We start from the raw sequence: 23,691 nt of genomic DNA on the forward strand, positions 1-23,691 counted from the left end.
TACAATTTCTAGAGGCAAAATCCTAATACCTGGCAAGTCCTCCCTGTATGCTATGTCACGAAAAATAGAGTTCTGCGCGAGGTTGGAGAGAGCTTTTCATACTCGTTTTTCCTCCAAAAAGGCTCGAAAATTACGAATTCGTTAATAAGTAGACTTCTGCAAGCATTAAAGAGTCTTTAGAGAGTACTTTTGAAACATTGAATATTATTTTGAAACCTCGCTACGTGCTCACTTAATACTCTAAAATCATCAGTGCGAACTCGGTTTGAGAAAGCTCGGAGGGAGTTTTAGGATATCGCTAAAGCCTCTTTATGGGTCGTGGAACCTACGTATTTCCGAATTCGCAATTTTCGAGCCTTTTTGGAGGAAAAACGAGTATGAAAAGGTCTCCCCAACCTCGCGCAGAATTTTATTTTTTGTGACAGAGCATGCAGGGAGAACTTGCCGGGTATTAGGATTTCGCCTCGTGTTGAAATAATGAAACATCCCAGAACAAAAAAGTTATACACATTGGAAAATAATCTGTATAACTTTTTTGCTAGCTTGTTCTTTACAAATGTACAGTTTTTTACTGTGGAACGGTTGATTTCAAAATTTTACTGATGCATTTGGCGAGACATTTCGTTCAATACAATTTTCAAAACAAAGTTCCTCATTTTGATAAATTAGTAAATATATTTTCTTTCTTATAGTAGATGCATTCATGATTTTTTAATAATTATTTAAAATTAATAATAAAACTACTTTCAAATCAAATATATGGGGATCCTCTGACGGGGATTACCATTGACTATACAAATGTAAGTATACAATTAAGTTAATCAACTGTTCATCGGTAAAATGGCTGTATATTAGGGTGGTTCGAAAAAGCATGGCAAAATTTTTTTTCATGCTCATGGGTAACGACCCCCCCCCCCCCCCCCCCCCTCCATTTTATTTCAAACCTTTTTTGAGTTTTTGAAAAATTTTTTCAGGGTTGAAAAAATGTGACGGGAAAGTATGGGGGCCTGTAGAGAATTATCCAACGAAGAATTTCATTTATCAGGCATATGGGTTTGACACCCCTAACACACGCCCACGAGTACCTGAAAACTACCCTTAAAACAAAAAATATCAATTCTTCATGAAATCGACATTTCGAGAAATGTATTCTCGTCTTTTTTTAATTGAAATTATTAATATTGGTCTAGTGGAATATTTATTATCATTGGTTAATTAATTTTTAATTATTTAAACAAATGGAATTTGTTTAAATAATTTTTTTTCTCGAAAATTCGTTCTCCCCCTAAAAATTATTACTACTAGTCTAGTGGAATATTTATCAACATTGTTTGATTAACTTTATTCAAAACCAATTCTTTTGCATAAAAATTATTACTTAAGTATAACTGATAAATAAATTATTATTAAATTAATTATTAATCAGTAATGAATTATAATTGATAAATATTCCACTAGACCCACAGTAATAATTATAATTTTTGAAAAATTCGAAACGAAATTATTGGAAAAATAGTGGACAACTAGTGATCCTTTTTGGAGAAAAAAACGAATTTAAAAAAAAATTCAAACAAACTACGTTTGCTTAAACAATTACAAATTAATTAAGAAATGTTATTAAATATTTCACAACACGTATAGTAAATTATATTAAATAGGCAAATTTTCGAAAAAATTTTTTTTTAAAGTTTCATTTGTTTAAATAATTTAGAAGTAATTAACTTCTGGTTTATTAATTAAGAGGTGTCAACCCCATTTGTCTGATACATAAAATTCTTCGTTGTATAATTCTCCACAGGCCACCATACTTTCCTATCACATTTTTTGAAACCCTAAAAAATTATTCGAAAAACTCAAAAAAGTGATTTTCCCCATGCATTCCCCATGGGAAACTTCAACTCAAAACCGGCACCTGTTAAAGTCAAAAAATAACAAAAATAAAAATTAGGGAATTTCTTTTTTCGGATTTGAAATGAAATTGGGGAAATCATTGCCCTCTAAAGAAAAAAAGCGTTTTTGAGCCACCCTACTGTACATGTTTGAAAACGTGTAGCGCAAAAAAGATAAGGTCTTACGACTTTAATTTTGAAAAGGAGATGAGTTTCACGTGAATAGCGCGAGTAAAAATACTGAGAGTACTGAGTAGGCCTACCTGACTGCCTACCTATTAATTAACTACCTACCAGCTTCCTACCTACCTAATTACCTACCATGAAGTATTTTCCAAGTGGAAATACATCACTGGCACAGTCCTGGCCCAGCAAAAATTACCGGCTGTCCAGTACGGGGCATGTGCTGGTAATGTTCCCTACTGCAAATACCTATATAGGTGCCTGTAAAGGTCCCTAATAGGATTATATGTAATCATCCTATAAGTGACCAATATAGGATCCTATATAGGGTTACCTATATACGTCAGTATAGGTGCCACCTATAGGAAATGAAACAGCTTCCTGCATAGGATTCTTTATAGAATCCTAAATGATTCTATGGTAAGGGTATGGGTTCCTTATTCCTAGGTTAGAATCCATATAAGAACCTATACAGGTTCCTACTACTAGGCAATCGCATAGTCAAAAATAACTTATGCGCAGCTGTGTCTGCTATAGGAAACTACTGCGCAACACTTCCGGTTCATCATCTGTCCTATATAGGTTACTAATAGAATTCTATATAGTATCCTATGTAGGAAGGTGTTTCATTTCCTATAGGTGGCTCCTATACTGACCTATATAGGTGATCCTACATAGGATCCTATATGGGTCACTTATAGGATCCTTATATAGTGACCTATATAGTGATCCTATATAGTGATCTTATTAATGACCTAATAGTGATCCTATTAGTGACCTATATAGATATTTGCAATAGGGTTGCACAGCACTGGCGTACAGTACTGGCGTGGTACTGCAATAGTACTGGTTCTTTACTGGCAAACCGCTGACGTACGAAAATGCTAGAGTTGATGTTAAAACATCATTTAATTGTGTTTACGACCATTCATTCATCATCATATGACTATATGGTCGAACTATTATTTATAACCAAAATTGTTATTTTCAAAGTTTTTGTTTAATTTCAAACACCTCCCATTGTTATACTCTTAAGATATAAAAATAAATATATACAAAAAAAATTGATTGTGAGTATTTTTTAATATATTTTAATGGCCCTACTTAAAATGAATACTAAATATTATATTTTTAAATATTATATTACAAATCAATTTTCTACAGCTACCGGGTTTCGAACCTACATCTAAAGCTGAACCTATCGCCTAGCAGTGGGGAGTCTTGATCATTACTCTATAGCTATACCTCAAGAATCGAATGTCAGGGCAAGAGCCATCATTATAAGTCACAGCTTAAAAAAAAGTAAAAAAGAATAAATTAACTGCCAATGGGAATATAAATTCAATAATTTTAAAATAGATAATTTAAATCGGGTAAAATTTGTAGGATTTCGTAATCTCGGGCTGATAACCTTATAGTTTCAATCAGGTGTCCATCCATTCTTCCCCCATTGTACAAAAGGACATAAGCGTCAACATTTTGCAAAGAAAAAAGGAATGAGCGCCAAAATTTGACACAGAAAAAATGCATAAACGCCAAATTTTTTTTCCAACCAATTTTGTTCAAACCATTTTTTTGTAACCATTTTTTTAAAAGTTTTTTCACCATTTTTTTTTCAAACCATTTTCTTCGCGCCTACTTTGACTCATTATTTCATGCAATATTCTTTTTCGCATCTTAGACCATTTTAAGACTTTTGATAATTGCATAAAATTTCTTTTTTATTACTCTTAATGCATTTTAGACTATTTTACAGTGAATAAAAATGACATAAACTATCATTTTTTCTGAACATTTAAAATTTTTCACAGAGATGAAAATTATAATCTTTTTCTTAAAGAAAAACATAGAGAAAAATTTTTTTCCAAATATTTGTATTTATAGCCTTTCGAAAATTTAGAACACGTGAACCCTATTTTTAAACATATTTTTAAAATTTTTCAATCGCGAGCACCATGCTATGAGCTGAATTCGAATCGGTTTTCTTCGATTCGAACTCAGGGTGTCGAACCCCGATTCAAAAGACTTTCAAATTGCTCACTTTGAATCCTTTTTTTTTATTCAAACTAAGAGATTTCGAATATCGATTCAAAAGGCTTTCAAACTGCCTAGTTCAATTCGGATTTTTTTTCGGATTACACTCAGCTAGCTCGGTTCGGAAGAAACCGATTCGATTTGAATAATGCACAGGTCTAGTACATACACATTTTAATGAAAATAATTATTAAATGATTTTTATGTTCTTTACTCGTTAATAGTTCTTCTTTATTTGTTTATTCTCTCTCCCCTTTACGGGTTTGAGAGTCTTTACATAACCATTACAAGTATTCTTACAATCAAGCATTATACTATCTCATGAACTATTCGCTTTATACAGTCTTAAATTATTGTTCTTATTCCTAAACGTTTGCGACTTTGCCCTGGGCTTCTGTTTCCTCTTACCATTATCAATTTCAAATTTTGACTCTAGTTCGCAACACTACTTCGTAACTCTCCTTCTTTCGGAGTCATTTTTTGGCTTTTTTTTCTACTATCCTGTGCAACTAGCTCTCTCTCTCTCAGATCTTCTAGCTTCTTCATCGATTCCCTCCCCCCCTGACCATTTTCATTCAGAATCCATTTAATCCTCTCTCCTGTACTCTCCGCTCCCCCTTCGTTCCCTGTACACATCTCTAACACATGCAACCATGTTTCCTGCCCATAACTATACACTCTGCACACATTCTCTTCTCCATTCATTCAATACCGGTATGCTCTTATACCCTCTCCTATTCTGAATCTCACTACTCTATTCCATTTGCTCTCCTTTTTAATATTTTTCAGGTACTCTGGTTTCCCCTTCCCCTTAACCATTCTATACCAGCTGTCGTACCTTGAATCTGCGATTTTTTCCCATCTTTCCTCAGCTTGCCTTGCCTTCATCTCTTCCTCTATTTCCTTCCACTCTGTACCCCTCTCATGTATACCATATTCACACCTCTTTTCATGTATCTCCTCCTTCCATTTTGAACGCCCCACGTTACCCCTCTTCTCTTGACCCATGACCTCGCGGGCACACGCTCGTGCAATTTTTCTTCCATTCTCCCCTTCTTAGTTTCTCTTCGAAGTTCCAGGCTCTTTTCACTTGTCTTACCATCATTTTTTCTCGTCCTATTTCTTCCCTCAACATATAACTTGGGCAACTCCAGCTCACTCCCAAAACCCATCTCAAAAAACGCTCATGCAAACTTTCTATTCTCTTGTGTTCTTTCCATCCCCATATTTCTACCCCATAGCTTAACACTGACCATACTAATACATTAAACATCCACACTCTCAACTTCCAATCATTCTTGAACCTTCTTTTTCCTATAACCCATACTTGTCCCATTACTTTACTCGCGCATTCCATTCTCTTTCTCACGTGCAGCTCGCTTCCTCCTCTCGTTTCGAACCAAAATCCTAAGTAGCAAAACTCATCAACCAACTCTACCACCATGCCACTTATCTTCCATTCATACTCTAAGCTACCTCTTTTATTTCTGAAACACATCATCTTGGTTTTGTTCACATTTATTGTTAAACCCTTTTCTCTCACATATTACTCGAACACTCTCATCAACAAGTTCATACCTCTTTCATCATCCGCTAATAGCACTACGTCATCTGCATATGCTAGTGAATACAGTTTGCCCGTTCCTAACGTTGTCCCTCCTTTTCCTTTCATCTTCAACTTATTCTCTAAATCTGAGAGATTCCTAAACAGAAGTGGGCTCAAAGAACACCTTTGGCTGAGCCCCCTTCCTGTCCAGAATTGCTTGCCTTTCTTATCCCCTATCTTCACCCTTATCTTAGTATCTACAAATATTTCTTTTATCCTCTCTATTAAACCTTCGTCTACTCCTCTCTCTTTCATTGCTGCCCATAAGATCCTCCTGTTAACTGAGTCAAATACTGCCTTAAAGTCTACAAACAATGCGACTAGCTTCCCTTTCTTCCGCCCTAGGTTCCTATTGACTAGATAGTTGAGTACGTAGACGTTATCTATGGTACCCATCCCTTTCCTAAAACCCGTTTGGTTGTCCGGTATACTTCCCTTCTCTTCCACCTGTCTTTCCAACCTCCTTCTAAGCAATTCCGCATAAATTTTATATCCCATGGACAAGAGTGTGATACCTCTATATTCCTACACCTTTTTGCCTTCTCCTTTTTTAATCAACGGTACTAACAGCCCTGTCTTCCATTCCTCCGGCCAACCTTCGCCTTTCCATACTATACCTCTTGTTTCTTTTCAACCTTGCAATCGCCTCATTCACCTCATCCCTACTTATCTCGTTTCCAATTTCCTCGTTCCCATCGACCACTTTTCTTCCTTCTCCCTTTACCCTATATTCCACTCCTCCTAGCTACCCCTTGAAGTGCTTCGTCCACTCTTACATTCCTATTTCTTGAGTTCTCCTTTTTCTATTTCCCCTTTCCTCCATTTCCCTAAATTCCCCTTCATCCTATCTTTACTTTCCCTGCAAAATAATCAAAGTAAAAATTATTAAAATGGTTCAATTAAAATAATATAAAATTGAAAAAATTATTTGGTTTTTTCAATGGAAATTATTGCTTTAGGCTTTTTATATTGTGAACTATTTTATTAATTTTTAGCTGATTAATTTTGACGACAATATTGTATTACATAAAAATTCAATTTGAGATGTTTTAAATTACGCAACAACAATTGATTATTTGCTTTCAGATTATGTAATTGAATACTAGATATTACTTTTAAATAAAAGTTTTTTTTCTGTTTAGAATACCTCTATTAGAATTATACGAGATTTCTGATGCTTGTGAAGTGAAATGAGTATCTAAATTCAGTTTTCAAAATTATAAGTGAATAATTTCAATTTTTCGAAATTATTTTTAAAGGTTATTAATAAATTATTCATATAAAAATGCTGTTTTGAATTTAAAGAAAATATAGTGTAAAAATTAATAGAATGATTCAATGAAACTGATTGTTTAATGCTTTTTATGTTTTGAACTGATTAACTATTAATGGATTCTATTAAAACTTATGCTTTTTGGATTTAGTTAAAAATGCTATTAATAAATCAAATAATAAAAAAGAAAGCTTAAATTTAAAAAAAGATATTAGGGAAAAGTGGTTTGAATGCTTCAGTGAAAGTTATAGTAAATGCTTCTCATACTGGGAAATAATTAATTCATTATTAGCTGATGAATTTTTTTAAATGTAAAATTAAATAAAGATTAAAATCTAGTTTCTTAAATTTAGGTGACATAAATTGATTGTTTATTCGAAGGTTATATAACTGAATATTGGATATAATTTGCAAAATAATGATTCTCATGTTGTGATTCTCATGTTGTGAAATGGATATCTGCCTTCAATTTATAAATTTATATGGTAATGTGATTTAATTTTTTCTGAAATTAATATGAAAGGTTACTAATAAATTAAATTTTCAGAAATAAAAGTGAAAATTAACTAACCATGATTTCAATGTCTAAATGAAAATTATAAATTAAAGCTATTTACTTTATGAATACATTAATTAATAAATACCTGATTTTTTAACAATATTAATTTCCCTAAAGATTGAATTGTAATTTTTGTTAATTAAGTAAGATAAATTTATTATTTAGTTCAGGTTTCTGTCATTTAATACTGGCCGTAATTTGTATAATAAAAGTTTGCGAATGTTTAAAATATGTACCTCGATTCCAGTTACACTATTTTTGTAAAGTTTCGCCATGTTGAATGAGCATCTTTATTCTGATTTCGAAATTATATGCGAATATATTTTTATTTTTTCTGAAATAGTTTAAAATGTTATAAATAACTCCATTTTTCAAAACATGTAGAATAAAAGTTATTTGAATGGTTCACTGAAAATAATTCTTGAATGTTTTTATGTTTATGGATCGTTTTTTGAAGGATAATAACAAAAAAATTTATTGTGCTAAATAAAAATTGTATGCACCCTACCGAAAGAGATCTCTGAGTTTTCTTTAGCGAAATAGCTTGGCCCATTTGAGTCTATAAACAAATTCGATTTGAAACAAAATAGTCTCGGAGATAGTTTGAGAGACTTGGGCCTTTTTCGAGATCCTTTTAGTGGTCGTTTTAAGAGTGGTGCGACGGTAATATAATATTCCTTCTGTATTCGTCACGTACCGGGCGGGCAGAGTTATTTACAGTAGCTGGTCGTGGCTAATCCGCTCTCCCTTTTTAAATTTCTCTTCAAATTATTAACACTTTTTTTTAATTGATGAATTTTCTCATTATACTTATTTATAATTATAACTTATATATGGTACTGATATACAATTTTCTATTAGAATTCAAAAATGTTGTCTTTTTTGGCTATCTCATTCCATTTACGAGAAACGTTCTATTAATTCCAATTTTAAGCATTACAAAAAAGTTAGATATCTGAAGTCATCAAAACCCATAGATTCCAAATTATTATGTTTTAGGCTGTTAACTATGAAATTAAAAAAAAATCTACTTCTAAATTTTAATCCGAAAGCTTAACAAAGGACCCTTGAGTGTCGGATACTTTATTGAGATAGCCTCTCTGCTTGTTATTTATGATCGTATTCTTATTTCAATTTCGGAAAGGATATTTTAAAGCCTTCAGACCATTTAAACGAGCTTCCTGGTCCTTTAAAAATATCTACCTGAGTGTCTGCGGAGAATTTCTCTGAGCTTCTTTAACCTAAAGAATTTTTAGTATATACTCAAAGATTCTTTTCGGTAGGGCATGTGCATTATTTTCAGGTTCCGTCGTTTTTCAGCTCTGTCATTCCGATAATTTTGAAATTATTTATAAAATAAACTTTTTTGATTGCGCCTACAAACAACCCTGCTGGAATTACAAAGATTAAAAAAGATAGAAACGTATGGATAGAAAAAGATACAGATATTCAATTCTTCCCAAATGCAAACTTTGCATCCGACAAACTCTATCTTTTTCTTTCCCTGCCCTATCCGTCGCGTCTACTTAGATCTATCTCTTTGTATCGCTGACTCTATTACTTACGGTCACAACTGTCTATCTTTTTCTATCCATGCTGTTCACAATTGTGTATCTTCCTCTATCACTGACTCTATCCCGTGTGGTCCCATGGGCTTATTTTTTTCTATGGTTGTTGTTCACAAATGCCTATCTTTATATCTCCGAAACTACCCTTTTATCAACGATATATTGTTTTGATTTCTATCCATTTGAATCCACTCGTAAATGTAGTATTCTTATGAGTTTTGAAAATAATAATATATTATGAATTTTAAACTCCTGAACAATAGTATTAACCCAGCAAGGATTTATATACCTAACTTCAAAATTACCTAGCTTTACCACTTACTAGTCGAAGTTCGAACTCTGGCCAGGCGGACCGAACGAACTGAATGGAGTCTCTATAAAGTATCCGTAAAGACCCCATTGGGTCCCCATTCGGTTTTTTTTTAAACTCAAAAAAAAAAAAACAGCACCATCAACTTTTAAATTGTTAAAATTCGTATTCTAGGTTAAAATTTGCATTAGAAACTCACGAAGTAATCGCAATACTTATTCTTGCAGCGTTAACATCTTTAAAAAATAAAATACCTATCATTTACCTGGGCCGAAGGCGCCTTCAAGTGCTTCTTCTCTTAGTAGCAGTAAATCAGCATTCCGTCGATAACTTTAAGAATTTTGTGTGGATGCTAGCGCCACGCAGTGGAAACCTCAGACAGCAGCGCTGTGATGCAAGTGAGAGAGAATTTTATTTTTAAACTTCGCGCGCAACATACTGCTTGCGCTATTATGGATGCGCTTGAAGTCACGTTCAGCAAAAGTTAATGACGTTTTCTATAATTTTTAACGCTGCAAAAAAAAGTATTGCGATTACTCCGTGAGTTTTAGTAGAAAATTTATCGTAGAATCCGAATTTCAACAGTTTAAAAGTTGATCTTGCTGTTTTTTTTAGTTTTATAAAAAGTAATTGAATGGGAACCCAATGGGGTCTTTACGGGTAGTTTATAAAGGCTCCTTTCGGTTCCTTCGGTCTGCCAGGGTGCAAAGGCGTCTACTGACCATCCAGATATGGACGGTGCAAATGTTTTCACTTGTGCCCGACTTTTACAGTCAGCTATCTACTGAGAACCTGCCGGTACTAAGTCAGGATGTATAGTACATCAACTAGCACGCGCCTCGCTAAGGATAGACATGAATAAGCAGAAGATTTGTTTGGATGGAACGACTTGGATTCAAGAAGATATATAATATATATAAAGATCAAGACTGATATATAAAAAGATAGGGGTATCTTATATTTCAGAAATGATAGAAATGGATTCACATGGACAGGAAAATAGGGATTAAAAAGGATAGACGAAATTTAAGATGGTCCAATGTATAGAAAAGGATAGAGATGGATAAGCTGAGGATTCATTTAGATAGAAAGACTGGGATTCAAGAAGATAAGTCTATCTTAGATTTTAGAAAAGATAGGAAAAGATTCAATGAGATAAGAAGATAGGGATTGAAAAAGAAAGAAAAGATTTCGGATTGCCTAACGGATAGAAAAAGATAGGCGTGGATAAGCTTAGGATTCATTTGGAAAGAAATACTAGAATAGGGACCGGGAGTGGAAAGAAAAGGATACATGTGGAAGAGTGGCGGATAGACATTGTTAGGAAGATGGATAGAGATGGATAGAGACTATCCATTTACTTCCAGCAGGGAAGGTTAGTTCTGGGATATAGTTAATATGTTTATTTGCAAGTCTAAAGTTTTCGGCCAAAAATATTGTGTAGTTTGGAAGTAACGCTCGGGAGAATTGTAGCACACATAACCTAGAAATATACACAGACGTTTTTAGCAAAATCAAATTTTTTTGGAATTAACCTACAAAAAAAGTGTGCACGGACGTCCGTTAGCATGTTCACTATCATTCTCTAGATTTTTAAGACAAAATATTTATTAATCTGTGAAAAAAGCCGCGGGAATCTAATACTGATAAAATCCCCTACTGATAGAAATCTCTGAGTATTCTCTAGCGAAATAGCCTGGCCCATCTGAGACTATAAGCAGAGTCAATTTGAAACAATTTAGTCTCGGAGATAGTCTGAGAGATTTGGGTCCTTTTCAAGGTCCTTTTAGTGGCCCTGTTAAGAGTAGTGCGACGGTAATATAATATTCCCTTTTGTATTCGTCACGTACCGGGCGGGCAGAGTTATTTACAGTATTTGCCCGTCGCTAATCCGATTCTCACTTTTTAAATTTCTCTTCAAATTATTAATAATTTTTTTTTAATTGATGAATTTTCTCATTATATTTATTTATAATTATAACTTATAAGCTAATATACCATTTTCTATTTAAATTCAAAAATGACTTTTTTGGCGTATCTTATTCCATTTACGAGAAACGTATTAATTCAAATTTTAAGCATTTAAAAAAAAGTTAGATATCTGAAATCATTGAAACTCGCAGATTCCGAATTATTATGTTTTATGTTAACTATGAAATTTAAAAAATCTACTTCTAAATTTTAACCCGAAAGCTTAACAAAGGTCCCTTGAGTGTCCGCTATTCTATTGATATGGCCCCTCTGCTTGTTATTTATGATAGAATTCCTATTTCAATTTCAGCCTCTCTGCTTTTTTTATTATCGTATTTCTATTTATATTTCGGAAATGACATTTTAAAGCCTTTAAAACATTTAAAAGAACTACCTGGACCTTTGAATATATCTACCTGAGTGCCTGCGCAGAATTTCTCTGAGCTTCTCTCACAATAGGTTATTCACTTTCAGTTTATGTAATTGAATGTTACATATGATTTGTATAATCAAAGTTTCTTTATATTTAAAATACCCCTATTTCAGTTACATAATTTTTTAAATTGAGAACAATATCGTTAAACGCTTTTAATGTTACTGAGTAATTAATTAATTAATTATCAGATAAATCATTTTGTTCGCAATATTCAATTACATACAGATTTAACTTTAGTTTTGTTCAATTGGGTAACATAAATTTACATAATAAAAGTTTATTTATTTCTGAAAAACCTTTATTTTATTTACGTAATTTTTGTAAGTGTGTCTGAGTTTGTGGAATGAGTATCTGAGTTCAAGGTTCAAAAATGTATTTTAAATTTTATGAAATTAGTTGAACATATTATTTATAATTCTAATTTTTATAAAAATATGAACTAGAAATTATTTTAATGTATCAATTAAAATAATTGTTTATTGATTTTTACGTTGTAAACTGATTAATTAATCACCAACTGATTAATTCTTTTCACTGAAATCTAAAATGACATAAAACAATTAAAATGTTCAAATGATATCTCACTCTTTAATATTACTCATAGAAATTGTAAATTTTACGTTACATGGATTTATTGAACAAGAGTAATTCCAATCAAAAGTAACGTTTACTTTAAAGAAGGAATAGAGTGTATCAGCAATGTTAGAAGGTTTATAAATAAAGCGTCCAAGAACCCTAGTAGGCCGAGGAATTGTCGTAATTCGTGCAAGTTCGTGGGAGTTGGATATTCAATAATCGCATTAAGTTTTCATTTATTTGGAGCAGCACCCTTCTTATTTATCATAAATCCAAGGTATATCACTTTTTCAAGAAGAAAGGTACATTTAGATTAATTTAAAGTTAAATTCGATTTCCTTAGCGCGCTTAGAACAAGAATTGTTTAACTAACAAAAATGGACTAGCGTAAGAGCAGTTTGTGCCTGTACAAATGCCTTTTTCCTTTAATTCCATAATTATACCTCTTAGTATTTAACGTTTTTTAAAATTTGCTGAAAAAGCTTTACTACTTACCGGCTTAATTCCGGGATTTTCAGTTATCCGCAATTCTATGACAATTGTACAGCCTAATTCTAAAAAATTTTTTATGTCGTATCGCGGAACTTATTCATTAACTTTACTAAGTTCTCTAAAACTTCTGCGTTTTTATAATCACCGTCGTGCAGATCTTCCAAGGTGACGGATTCTCTGGAAACGGCTGGCGCCGTAGTAGGAATCTTCAATAATTTTCCGCTTCCAAATTTTTCTTCCTTTAATATTTCAATCCCTGCGTTTTTAAAGTTGAAAATCGGAAGAACTCGATTGCCACCCGCACTTGGCACACTAATGAAATCGAGTGAATGATCCGGTAGTTTTACACTTATGTTTGATATTATGGCCTCAGGTGTGGAACTAATCACTTTAGACTGGTTAGGTAATGTTCGAAGTTCTCGTAGAAGACCAACTTATGACCCTCATTGTGATAGATAACTCGTGGATGGTCTGTAAACGTACGACCCATAATCAAGTCTAACGATTCAGCGTCGTCGGGCACTACTCGAAAACCCACTTTTTTCAGCAACACACCACTCACTGAAATATCTAAGTACACAATCCCAGGCGAAATCGTTTGATATTTATGTGAACGAAAGCTTTGGAATGTTACACTGTCGCGTATAATTTGAAGACCTTTCGAGAAAACCATCATTGCTTTGATGGTGCAATCAGATGCTCCGGAATCTACTAATAAATCCCGTACCACTCTGTCTGGTACCGTTTAAAAAAATATTTTTTGGTATGGTCGTGACATAGTTAACACCGGTTCAATATAGTTCTGCTTTCTTGACTGTATGCGGGACAGTGCAGTGCCTTTTCGTGTGCCTAGAACCATTGAACTTCAAACACTTTCATTATCTTCGAGTTTTTACACAGTCCCTAGAGGTCCCTTACGAAAATGTATGGTAGGAAGAGTATGATAAGCGTGTAATTCTTTTTGTCATTTTTTTTCTTGTAGTTTTTTCGCGACCAAAGGAAAACGATAGGAAAAACGACAAGTAAAACGACAACCGAAAATGACGTGCCCTAATTTGCCATAATTTATAATAATATCATGCACATGTCATGCACGTCGCACGCGTAATGTGGCCAATATTATACAAGTGAATTGAGTCTTTTAAATATATATAAAGAAAAACGAAAACAACCATCTTTTTCGTAATGATCGCATTTTTATTGAAGGTAAAAATGCAGTGTACATTTGAACTTCATTTTCAAACCGCATGTGCAATTCACAGATTGCAAATTGCCTTCTAGTCGATTTGATTTGTATTTTTTAAACACCTCCGATTATTTTGAATAACTTCCTAATGAAAACTATTGTCAGGGTGCCTAATCAGTGGTATCAGAACGCGGATATCCTTGGCATGGGCTGTAGTGATTCCTGGGTAATTTTAAATTGATACATGGCGTTACATATCCTAAAAGTATAAATGAATAACTACTGCGCATGCCAGAGATTTCCGCGTTCTGACACTACTGTGTGTATAAAAATGTAATCATTGCGAAGAAGGTATTTGTTTTCGTTTTTTTGATATTATGATATTATTATAAATTATGGCCAATTAGGGAACGTCATTTTCGGCTGTCGTTTTACTTTTGGTTTTCCCATACTTTTTCCTATCGTTTTCCTTTGATCGAGAAAGAACTACAGGCAAAAAATTGACACAAAAAATGACGCGCTTGGCATTTTTTTCCTATCACTTATCGCCGGTGCTTATGGAAAAACCTGCACAATAAAGCTATGAAGAAAAACCTTTTTCAAAGTTTCCGTGATTAATAAATTGTTCACCAGGTTGCTGTGAAAAAATATATTATTTTAAAACACCGTGAAGAAGAACACATATCAATAAAAGGCTACGAAAAATATAAATTTCGGTAAATGCTCAGAAAAAACCTTATTCCTATAAGCGCCTTGAAAAGAGACCTTGCCCAAGAAAAAACCGTGAAAAGAATTCTTATTTGTGAAAAAGTCGTGAAAAAGACCGAATTCGTTGAAACTTTTAATTAAACTGTTTTATTTTTTAAAAAAACTATAATAATCATTTTGCCGTAAAAAATTATTATTGGTGGACTATAAAAAGAACTATAAATAAATATCAGGTTAAAATCATGTGTTTTACACTGCCAGCTTCATATTGTCTGGGTTTAAGTGCTGTTTATAAATGTGTATTTAATATAGAACGCGTGGATCTATAGATATTCATATAAAACATAGTTCAAAATGGGAAAGAGGAGAAAAATACTGGGCGCATAGCATTAGGCCAGATAGGCTGCCCTGCCAGATCGAAGGAATCGAATGGAGCCTCTACAAAGTACCCGTAAAGACCCCATTGGGTCCCCATTCGGTTCCTTTTTAAAAAACTCAAAAAAACAGCAAAATCAACTTTTCAGTGGTTGAAATTCGGACTCCACGTTAAAATTCCCTATAATAGGTCACGGAATAATCGCAACATTTTTTTTTTGCAACAGTAAAAAGTTATAAAAATTATAAGAAGTATAGCGCCTGTTGACTGCTAAGCTTCAAACGCATAATCTGTAAGCAGCAGTAATTTTAAGGAGAACAAGCATGATAAATAACTTCGTAGATTAATGTTAATGTTTTACCTGAGTTTCAGAAGTTAATTAAAACATCAGGTTAAATTCGAAGAGTAAAAAACACAAGGATAACGATGTTATTTTTGAAATTCTCCAGTCAAGTTTTTTTTTCTGAATCAATTTTGTTTAAACGATGAAAACGTTATTTTGAAGTTTTAAATGTTAAAGAAACTTTAACTGGTTAAGGACTACATTTTTAGGAATGAAGAAATTTAATCGTAGGTTAGGAAGGACGAACAAGAATACAATCACTTCGTTTGGAGTATAGTATTTTAAATTTCGGAGACTTAAATTTTTCGAATCAAAAAACTTATTCATAAATCCATCAGATATGTCATATGACTCTTGAAAACCGATATTTTAAGTAATGAGGTTCATGATACAAAAATAATCGTAGGTGGCAGCATCGAGCTGAATACTAGACCCTGTGCAAATGAGATACGAATTTCAATAAAAGAAATTTCGTGAATACGATGAAACTCTTCTATAGCGCCGATTTCGGCCTGACGGTGGGTGGAAACTAACTCATTATAGCCATCTCCGCTTTTGTTTGTTCACGCCTGATTGATCGCCTGAGTGACAGCAGCAGATCCCGCGCACCCCGCGCAGCACCTGTTACGCCTACATGCGGCGCGGCGTCAATTCTCGGAAGGGATATAGAAGGGGGGCTATTGACGAGTTTTACTGTATTTATAAAGTGCCATTTATATCTTGTAAACAACAAAAAATACATTTTTAAAACTTTTTTAGCAATATTTATCATACAGCATTCGTAAAATGTTCCTAAATCCTTTCTGGCTGTCATTTGTAACGTGGAGTTAGGATTACCATTGTGTACTTTATATCCCATTTAATGTACATTTTTCACTAGAAGTATACAGTACCCTTGTATATAAGCACTAACCATATAGTTAAAGTTCATTTAGTCTATTTATTTATTATCATATATTAATTATAAGCAACCACATACCAAGCTCGATTCTAAATTTCACCTCTTATCGACAGATGGTCTAGTACTCAGATCGGTGCTGCCATCTACGATTGGTTTTGCACTATAAACCTCATTGGTTGAACACAAAGTTACAGACGTCTCTGCTGAAAATCGGATAATGATTTACTAGATTCACATAAATCATATAGAACTGTTGTTTCTTTCCGTGCACACCATCCATTATTTCTTGTCTGTACCCTACCGAAAGAAATCTCTGAGTTTTCTTTAGCGAAATAGCCTGGCCCATTTGAGTCTATAAACAAAGTCGATTTGAAACAAAATAGTCTCGGAGATAGTTTGAGAGATTTGGGCCCTTTTCAAGATCCTTTCAGTGGTCCTTTTAAGAGTGGTTCGACGGTAATATAATGTTCCTTTTGTATTCGTCATGTACCGGGCGGCCGGAGTTATTTACAGTAGTTGGTCGTGGCTAATCCGCTCTCCCTTTTTAAATTTCTCTTCAAATTATAAACACTTTTTTTTAATTGATGAATTTTCTCATTATACTTATTTATAATTATAACTTATATACTGATATACAATTTTCTATTAGAATTCAAAAATGTTGTCTTTTTTGGCTATCTCATTCCATTTACGAGAAACGTTCTATTAATTCCAATTTTAAGCATTAAAAAAAAAGTTACATATCTGAAGTCATTGAAACCCATAGATTCCAAATTATTATGTTTTAGGCTGTTAACTATGAAATTAAAATCGTATTCTTATTTCAATTTCGGAAAGGATATTTTAAAGCCTTCAAACCATTTAAACGAGCTTCCTGGACCTTTAAAAATATCTACCTGAGTGCCTGCGGATAATTTCTCTGAGATTCTTTGACCTAAAGAATTTTTAGTATATACTCAAAGATTCTTTTCGGTAGGGTAGTATATTTAGTCGAGTATCAATTGTCGAACTTGTTCATTCTGAACAGTAACATAAGGAGATCGTGTGTTTTGAAACTTTTTCGACAAAAAACTGGAAACCAAACCGCTCGCAATCAATTTACTGTCGGCCATAACCTTTGCCAGGCCACAGTATTCGATATAGGTGCCAATCTCTTTAAAGTACGCCACATTGTTATGAAATCTTCCAATGTGGTGAACATTTTACCGAATTTAGGTTCTTCCATTGTCTTAAATTTGAATGCAAATTTAGCAATAACCAAGTAATATGTCACTCGCGCATGATGCTGTTATTATTCTTCGGCTACTCTCAAAGATTGTAGAAGGTTTGTCACAACAACGTCCTATTTGGCATTTTAGAATTTCTGGCAGTGATTCTTCTTAGAAAATAAAATTATGCCTTTTCCGAAAAAATAGAATGTATAAAAACCTGTTAATTGAGTTTCTCCATTACGAATATTCGAATATCAGAATCTTGCTTCCGGCACACAAAATAACGTTAATTTTTTATCTCTTACATGTAAACATTAACCAAAAATTATTTTCCGCACTGCTTTAGCTTATTAAATACTTGAATAATAGAAATCATTTGACGCTTGAAAATTCGTTTTGTGGGCATGGTATAATATACATATAATCCTGAAACTGAATCAACTTTGGCATTTGTAAGTAACAATTTTTATGATTTGTAAGCTGAATATCACAATCAAATGTATATTTTAACATTCTTTGCCATGCTCTAAATACGAAATCATTTATTCTGATACAAGAGGCCTCGTGTGACGAACAATATTGGGTTTCACCTGCAGTAATGCACGCGTTATATATATATTTATATAAACAGGCAAAAATGTGCACCCTAACCGTCAAAGTACCTTACTTTATTGATATAGCGTGTCACGTAACCCGAAACACGGGTAGCATAAGCGGTATGAACCTTTACTCGCAGACACTTTAGGGTATCTATTACATAAATATATTGACTTGATTTAAATTAAAACTCGACTGCTTTCCAATAAGGGCGATCCTAGATCACTTTGACGGCGGTAGTCTATAAGTAAGACGGATATGCTGCCTTGCTCCTTTGCGCCACTATCTTATCTACTGGAACCCAACATAGTGATTTGAAGACCAGGTTCCAGTGGAGTGAATATTTATGCTTTTCATATTTGTAAAAGATTAACTCTTTTCAGATACATGGTCCTTCCCGATACATTTATGATCCATCGACCTCATGCGCCTAGTCGAGATATTGCCAAGTTCAGAACAAATGCTCTCTATCGAAGGTAATGTATGGTAATTGTAAGTATTTTTAAGCGCCTAAGTGCATTGCTAAACCATATTTTTTGCAACATCCACCTTGAAGTTGCCTGCGTACTTTTGAGAAAAGAGACTTCATGTACCGTCAGATTGTGTAAATTATATCGGAGCTATTTCTCTTCTACTTTAAACGCTATTCCACTAGAAGTTATTTAGAGTAGATCCAAAACTTATTTCAAGGGTCTGTTGACGGAAATTCATAACGGAGCTTTTATTAATTATAGCGAATTTATTTCGGGCGAGCAGAAAATCTTGAGAATCCTTACTTTGGGGGGGGGGGGGATACAAGTCTTTCTTACGTAAGTTTCATTTTTATAATTTTTTTCTTAAAATATGGCAATTAACACCTATTGTGGCTGTTAAAATTCACTTCATAATTATATCGGAGCTATTTCTCTTCTACTTTAAACGCTACCCTAGTGCAAATACCTATATAGGGTCACCTATATAGGTCAGTATAGGAGCCACCTATAGGAAACGAAACAGCTTCCTGCATAGGATACTATATAGAATCCTATGGGTGACTCATATAGGACAGATGATGAACCGGAAGTGTTGCGCAGTTGTTTTCTATAGCAGCTACAGACGCGCAGTATTTATTTTTGACAATGCGGTTCCCTAGTAGTAGGAACCTGTATGGATTCTTATATGGATTCTAACGTAGGAAGAAGGAACCCATACCCTTACCATGTAATCATTTAGGATTATATAAAGGATCCTATGCAGGAAGCTGTTTCATTTCCTATAGGTGGCACCTATACTGACCTATACAGGTAACCCTATGTAGGATCCCATATGGGTAACTTATAGGATCCTTAAATAGAATCCTATTAGTGAACTTTACAGGCACCTATATAGGTATTTGCAGTAGGGTATTCCACTAGAAGTTATTTAGAGTAGATCTAAAACTTGTTTCAAGGGTCTGGTGACGGATATTCATAACGGAGCGTTTAATAATTATAGTGAATTTTTTTCGGGCGTGCAGAAAATCTTGAGAATCCTTACTTGGGGGGGGGGGGGGGGGGGGGGGGGGGGGTACAAGCCTTTCATACGTAAGTTTCCTCTTTCTAATTTTTTCTTAAAATATGGCAATTAACACCTATTGTGGCTGTTAAAGTTCACTTTATACTATTATATACATTATAGTATTGTTTTTATATTTCCTCGTTAATACGTGATATTTTATATTATATAAACCCATAAGTATACAGTCAGGGAGTTAAATCATTCTTGAAATCTGGCGTACACCTTTAATAAAATATCATGAAATCCCTAGAAATGTTTGCAAACTTTTAAAATGTAATTAATTATTTCTAAAACATTTTTTAAATCTCTTAAAATGTTTAAAATCATGTTGAAATTGTTTGAAATCCTTTGAATTTCATGGTTGCACATAATCTCATAAAAACTCTAATAACACTTATCTTCAAAATGCCATGAAAATTACTGGCAACCCTGTTAAAAATTTTTAAATCTTTTAAATCGCTTAAAATATTCAAAGTCCCATAAAAATGACTTACAACTCTTTAAGGTAGTCCGGCTATTGGATCGATCAGATGAAAAATGATTAAAATTAGTTTTTTTTGCAGAGTAACGTGTCCTCTTTCATGTAATGCCTTTTTTAGGGGCCCTTTCTAGGTTAAAATTGAAATTATCGCTGTTTAAGGTCGTGTAAAAAACATGGGATCTTATGGATAGACCTTTCGCGGGCTCCAAAAATGGATAATTTTGGCTTCAAACCCTTTGAATATTGTATTTGATTCCAAATTTCAGAAAAAATTAATGAACATAGCTTTGACTAGCTGTCCCAGTAGACGGACTACTTTAAAAATGTAAAAATCCTTGAAATCGCTTTAAATTTTAAAAATACCATGAAAATCACTTATAAACCTTTAAAATCACAAATAATTCTTTAAAATCCTCTGATGTCCATTAAAATCGGTTAAAATTCTTAAAATTCCATGAAATATTTGGAGTGTTAGAAGATCCTTGCAAATCTTCAAAATCTCATTAAAATCCCCTAATATTTGTAAGAATGCTTGAAAATACTTTGGTATCACATGAAATCCTTCCAAATCCTTCAAATACCCTGAATTATTTTGAAGTATTTCGAGGTGGCTTAAAATCTCTTGATATCCATTAAAATCGCTCTTAATTCATTGTTCATCAGACAGTCGATTACCAAGTCCAACCGGCAGATCCACAGCGCTGCGTTCGATTTTATTATGCGTCGAGAATTTTTCCGGATGCTCCACAATAATTTCAACGTAAGAAGGAAATCTTCCGTATTGACAGCGTGGGGGATATGGTTTTCAGTAATTATATCTTGCATATTGTTTATTTACTCTAATTATTTTATAAATCTTTCTTTATTTTTACTTTTCAATCGATTCTCTTATTATACGTAATTAGTTTATTAATTCACTCGATAGTCTCTTTTAATATATTTATCAGTATCTCATGTATACGTTATGTTTATAATAATTGAAATGGTAATATCTTAAATTTCAGTATTGAAACCGCTGTACCGGTTACTAATTTTGTATTTCTGGACATCTCCGTTTCACGTTAATACTTACTTTACTTACATAAGCTTACTGCCTTGCAGCTGTGTAAGCCTGATAGATTACCGAACGTGGATAATAAAACTTTCTGAAAATATTTGAAAAATGGCAACTAATGAAAGCATCGACAAGACTATCTGCTATAATTGTGCACGGAAATTTAAGGGTTTACAAAAGCATTATCTTTGTTAAATATGTTATTATTGGTTCCACGCGAAATGTTTGAATTCTACAAGAAATTCCAGCAGGAATAACAAAATCTTAATCCACACTTGCGCTAAATGTTTTTGCTTGATTTTCAGGATTCAGGACGTACTACTAGATCTAAGTGTGTGTCAGATAATATTGTTGACGAAAAAATGCTCTCTTCTACAAAATGTTAGATCAGTTCCAATAGATTAGTCTTTTATAACGAGATATTCTTTATTAACACAGTAGAACAGATTTCCAATGTCACATCGGTAAATACTACTCTTTTTGTTCTGCCTCCACCACCTCCTGATGTTGATCCGAAGATGTGCAGAGCCATATATAGGTGGTATATAAAAGGTTGATTCTCCTTTTGAAGTGTTCGTTCGCTGATCATATAGCTTGCCATCGGATCTCATTGCAAGATATTTTCTAGATCGCTTATGTTCTAAAACTAACAATCTATCAAGTAAATATTACGGTGCGCCTTGCGAGCGGACCCTAAAAGAGAAGACACATAGTGTATCTAAGGCACGCATTTTGCACCCTCTGTAACCCCCCCCCCCCCCCCCCCCCCCCTCTCTGAGTCGCATTCAGATAAGGGCCATATTTCGTATACGCACATTAAAAAATCGTCAGCAACAAAGAGTGAAAAATCAACAGTTTCACTCTGCTTTGAAGGGAAAGACGGAGAGTATACAATTTTCTTACACGCAGATACGCAGCTTTGATTTTCGTCGTTACATTATCATTATTATTACACCATTAAGCCATTTCCCGCTCGGGGTAGGCGTGACTCACTCGGTAGGGGAAAGGAGTAGTGTCTTTTGTTTCAGGCGTCATTCACTCTACTGACACTCTTTTTATTAACTATTTGCCGCCATACTTTCCTGTCCTGGCAAACTTCTCTAGCTTCTTTTATGTCCATGCATTTTTTCATGCAGACTGTCGTGTTTCTGTGACTTCTTATGTCTTTTCTAACTAGGGTCTCATTCACACATTCTAACTATTCTTTCCGGGTTCTACCTCTGGGCACGTTGCAATTTGCTTTACCTTGATACACTTGTTTCGTTAGTCGTTCATTTGGCATTCTCTCAACATGTCCGAACCATCTTAACCGATTTCTTTCCCATGTGTATACTATCGTCTCTTCTGCACCACATTCTTTTAGAATTATCTCGTTACTTACTTTGTCCATCAGGGTTTTCCCACATATTATGCGCATGAATCTCATGCCAATTGCGTTAATTTTACTCTTATCTTTTTCTTGATAAGTCCATGCCTCGCTACCGTATAGTACAGTCGGTACAAATATGGAATTATGTATTGCCATTTTAGCTTTATTTGATATATTTTTACTTCTGATAAGGCGACCTGCTCTATTAATAACCTTCTTACCACAATTTATTCGTCTATCTAATTCCTCATCTATCTTCCAGCCCCTAGTAAACAAGCTACCAAGGTATACGAACTTATCAACTTGATCAATTCTCTCATCATTTAATAAAATATTGCATAGTGTTTTCTCACTCTTTCCTTTGAACACCATAGTTTTTATTTTATTTGCGTTAATTTTGAGGCCTATGCTCTTCATGCTTGCATCTAGTTTATTCAACATTCTTTGTAAGTCTTCGATAGACTCTGCCATAACAACTTTATCATCTGCGAACGTTAACCCACGTACCCTTACTGTTTCGAGATCCACACCTTCTTCGCCGAAGAGAGCCATGAAGACATAACGTATCCTTGTCTTAACTTCTTGAATAATATTGAAATAGTCACTCAGTTTCCCATTCACTCTTACACTCGCTTTGCTACATGTATATATTGTTTTTATAGCTTGTAGGATCCATCCATTGACTCCACACTCTTTCAGGACTTCCCAAAGTTTACTTCTATCTACCTGGTCAAAAGCTTTTTCTAGGTCAACAATTGCACAGAAAACTTTTTTTCCTACTCTCAAACTTTTTTCTGTTATTTACCTTAAGCTAAATATTTGATCCGTACATGACCTTCCTGGCATAAACCCACTTTGGACTTCCCAAATCTTTGCTTCTCTTATTTTCATTACCCTACGAATAAGTATTTTTGAATATATTTTAGTTATGGTGCTTAATAAGCTAATCCCTCTGTAATTATTGCACTCGCTTTTATCTCCCTTTCTCTTGTATATTGGTACGATAATTGCTTTTTTCCAATCGTCTGGGAC

General features: G+C 33.8%; 1 protein-coding gene across 1 annotated transcript in view; it reads left to right on the forward strand.

Annotated features, from left to right (window-relative positions):
• Positions 1-23,691, forward strand: part of LOC117173543 (LARGE xylosyl- and glucuronyltransferase 2-like) — a 418,028-nt gene that overhangs the window by 357,714 nt on the left and 36,623 nt on the right. Inside the window, exon 8 of the mRNA XM_033362182.1 lies at positions 18,603-18,695. Within this exon, the coding sequence (XP_033218073.1) occupies positions 18,603-18,653 (51 nt within the window). The 3' untranslated portion in view covers positions 18,654-18,695. The remainder of the gene's footprint in view (positions 1-18,602; positions 18,696-23,691) is intronic.

The sequence above is a fragment of the Belonocnema kinseyi genome, chromosome 5, assembly GCF_010883055.1.
Source record: "Belonocnema kinseyi isolate 2016_QV_RU_SX_M_011 chromosome 5, B_treatae_v1, whole genome shotgun sequence".
Classification (NCBI taxonomy): domain Eukaryota; kingdom Metazoa; phylum Arthropoda; class Insecta; order Hymenoptera; family Cynipidae; genus Belonocnema; species Belonocnema kinseyi.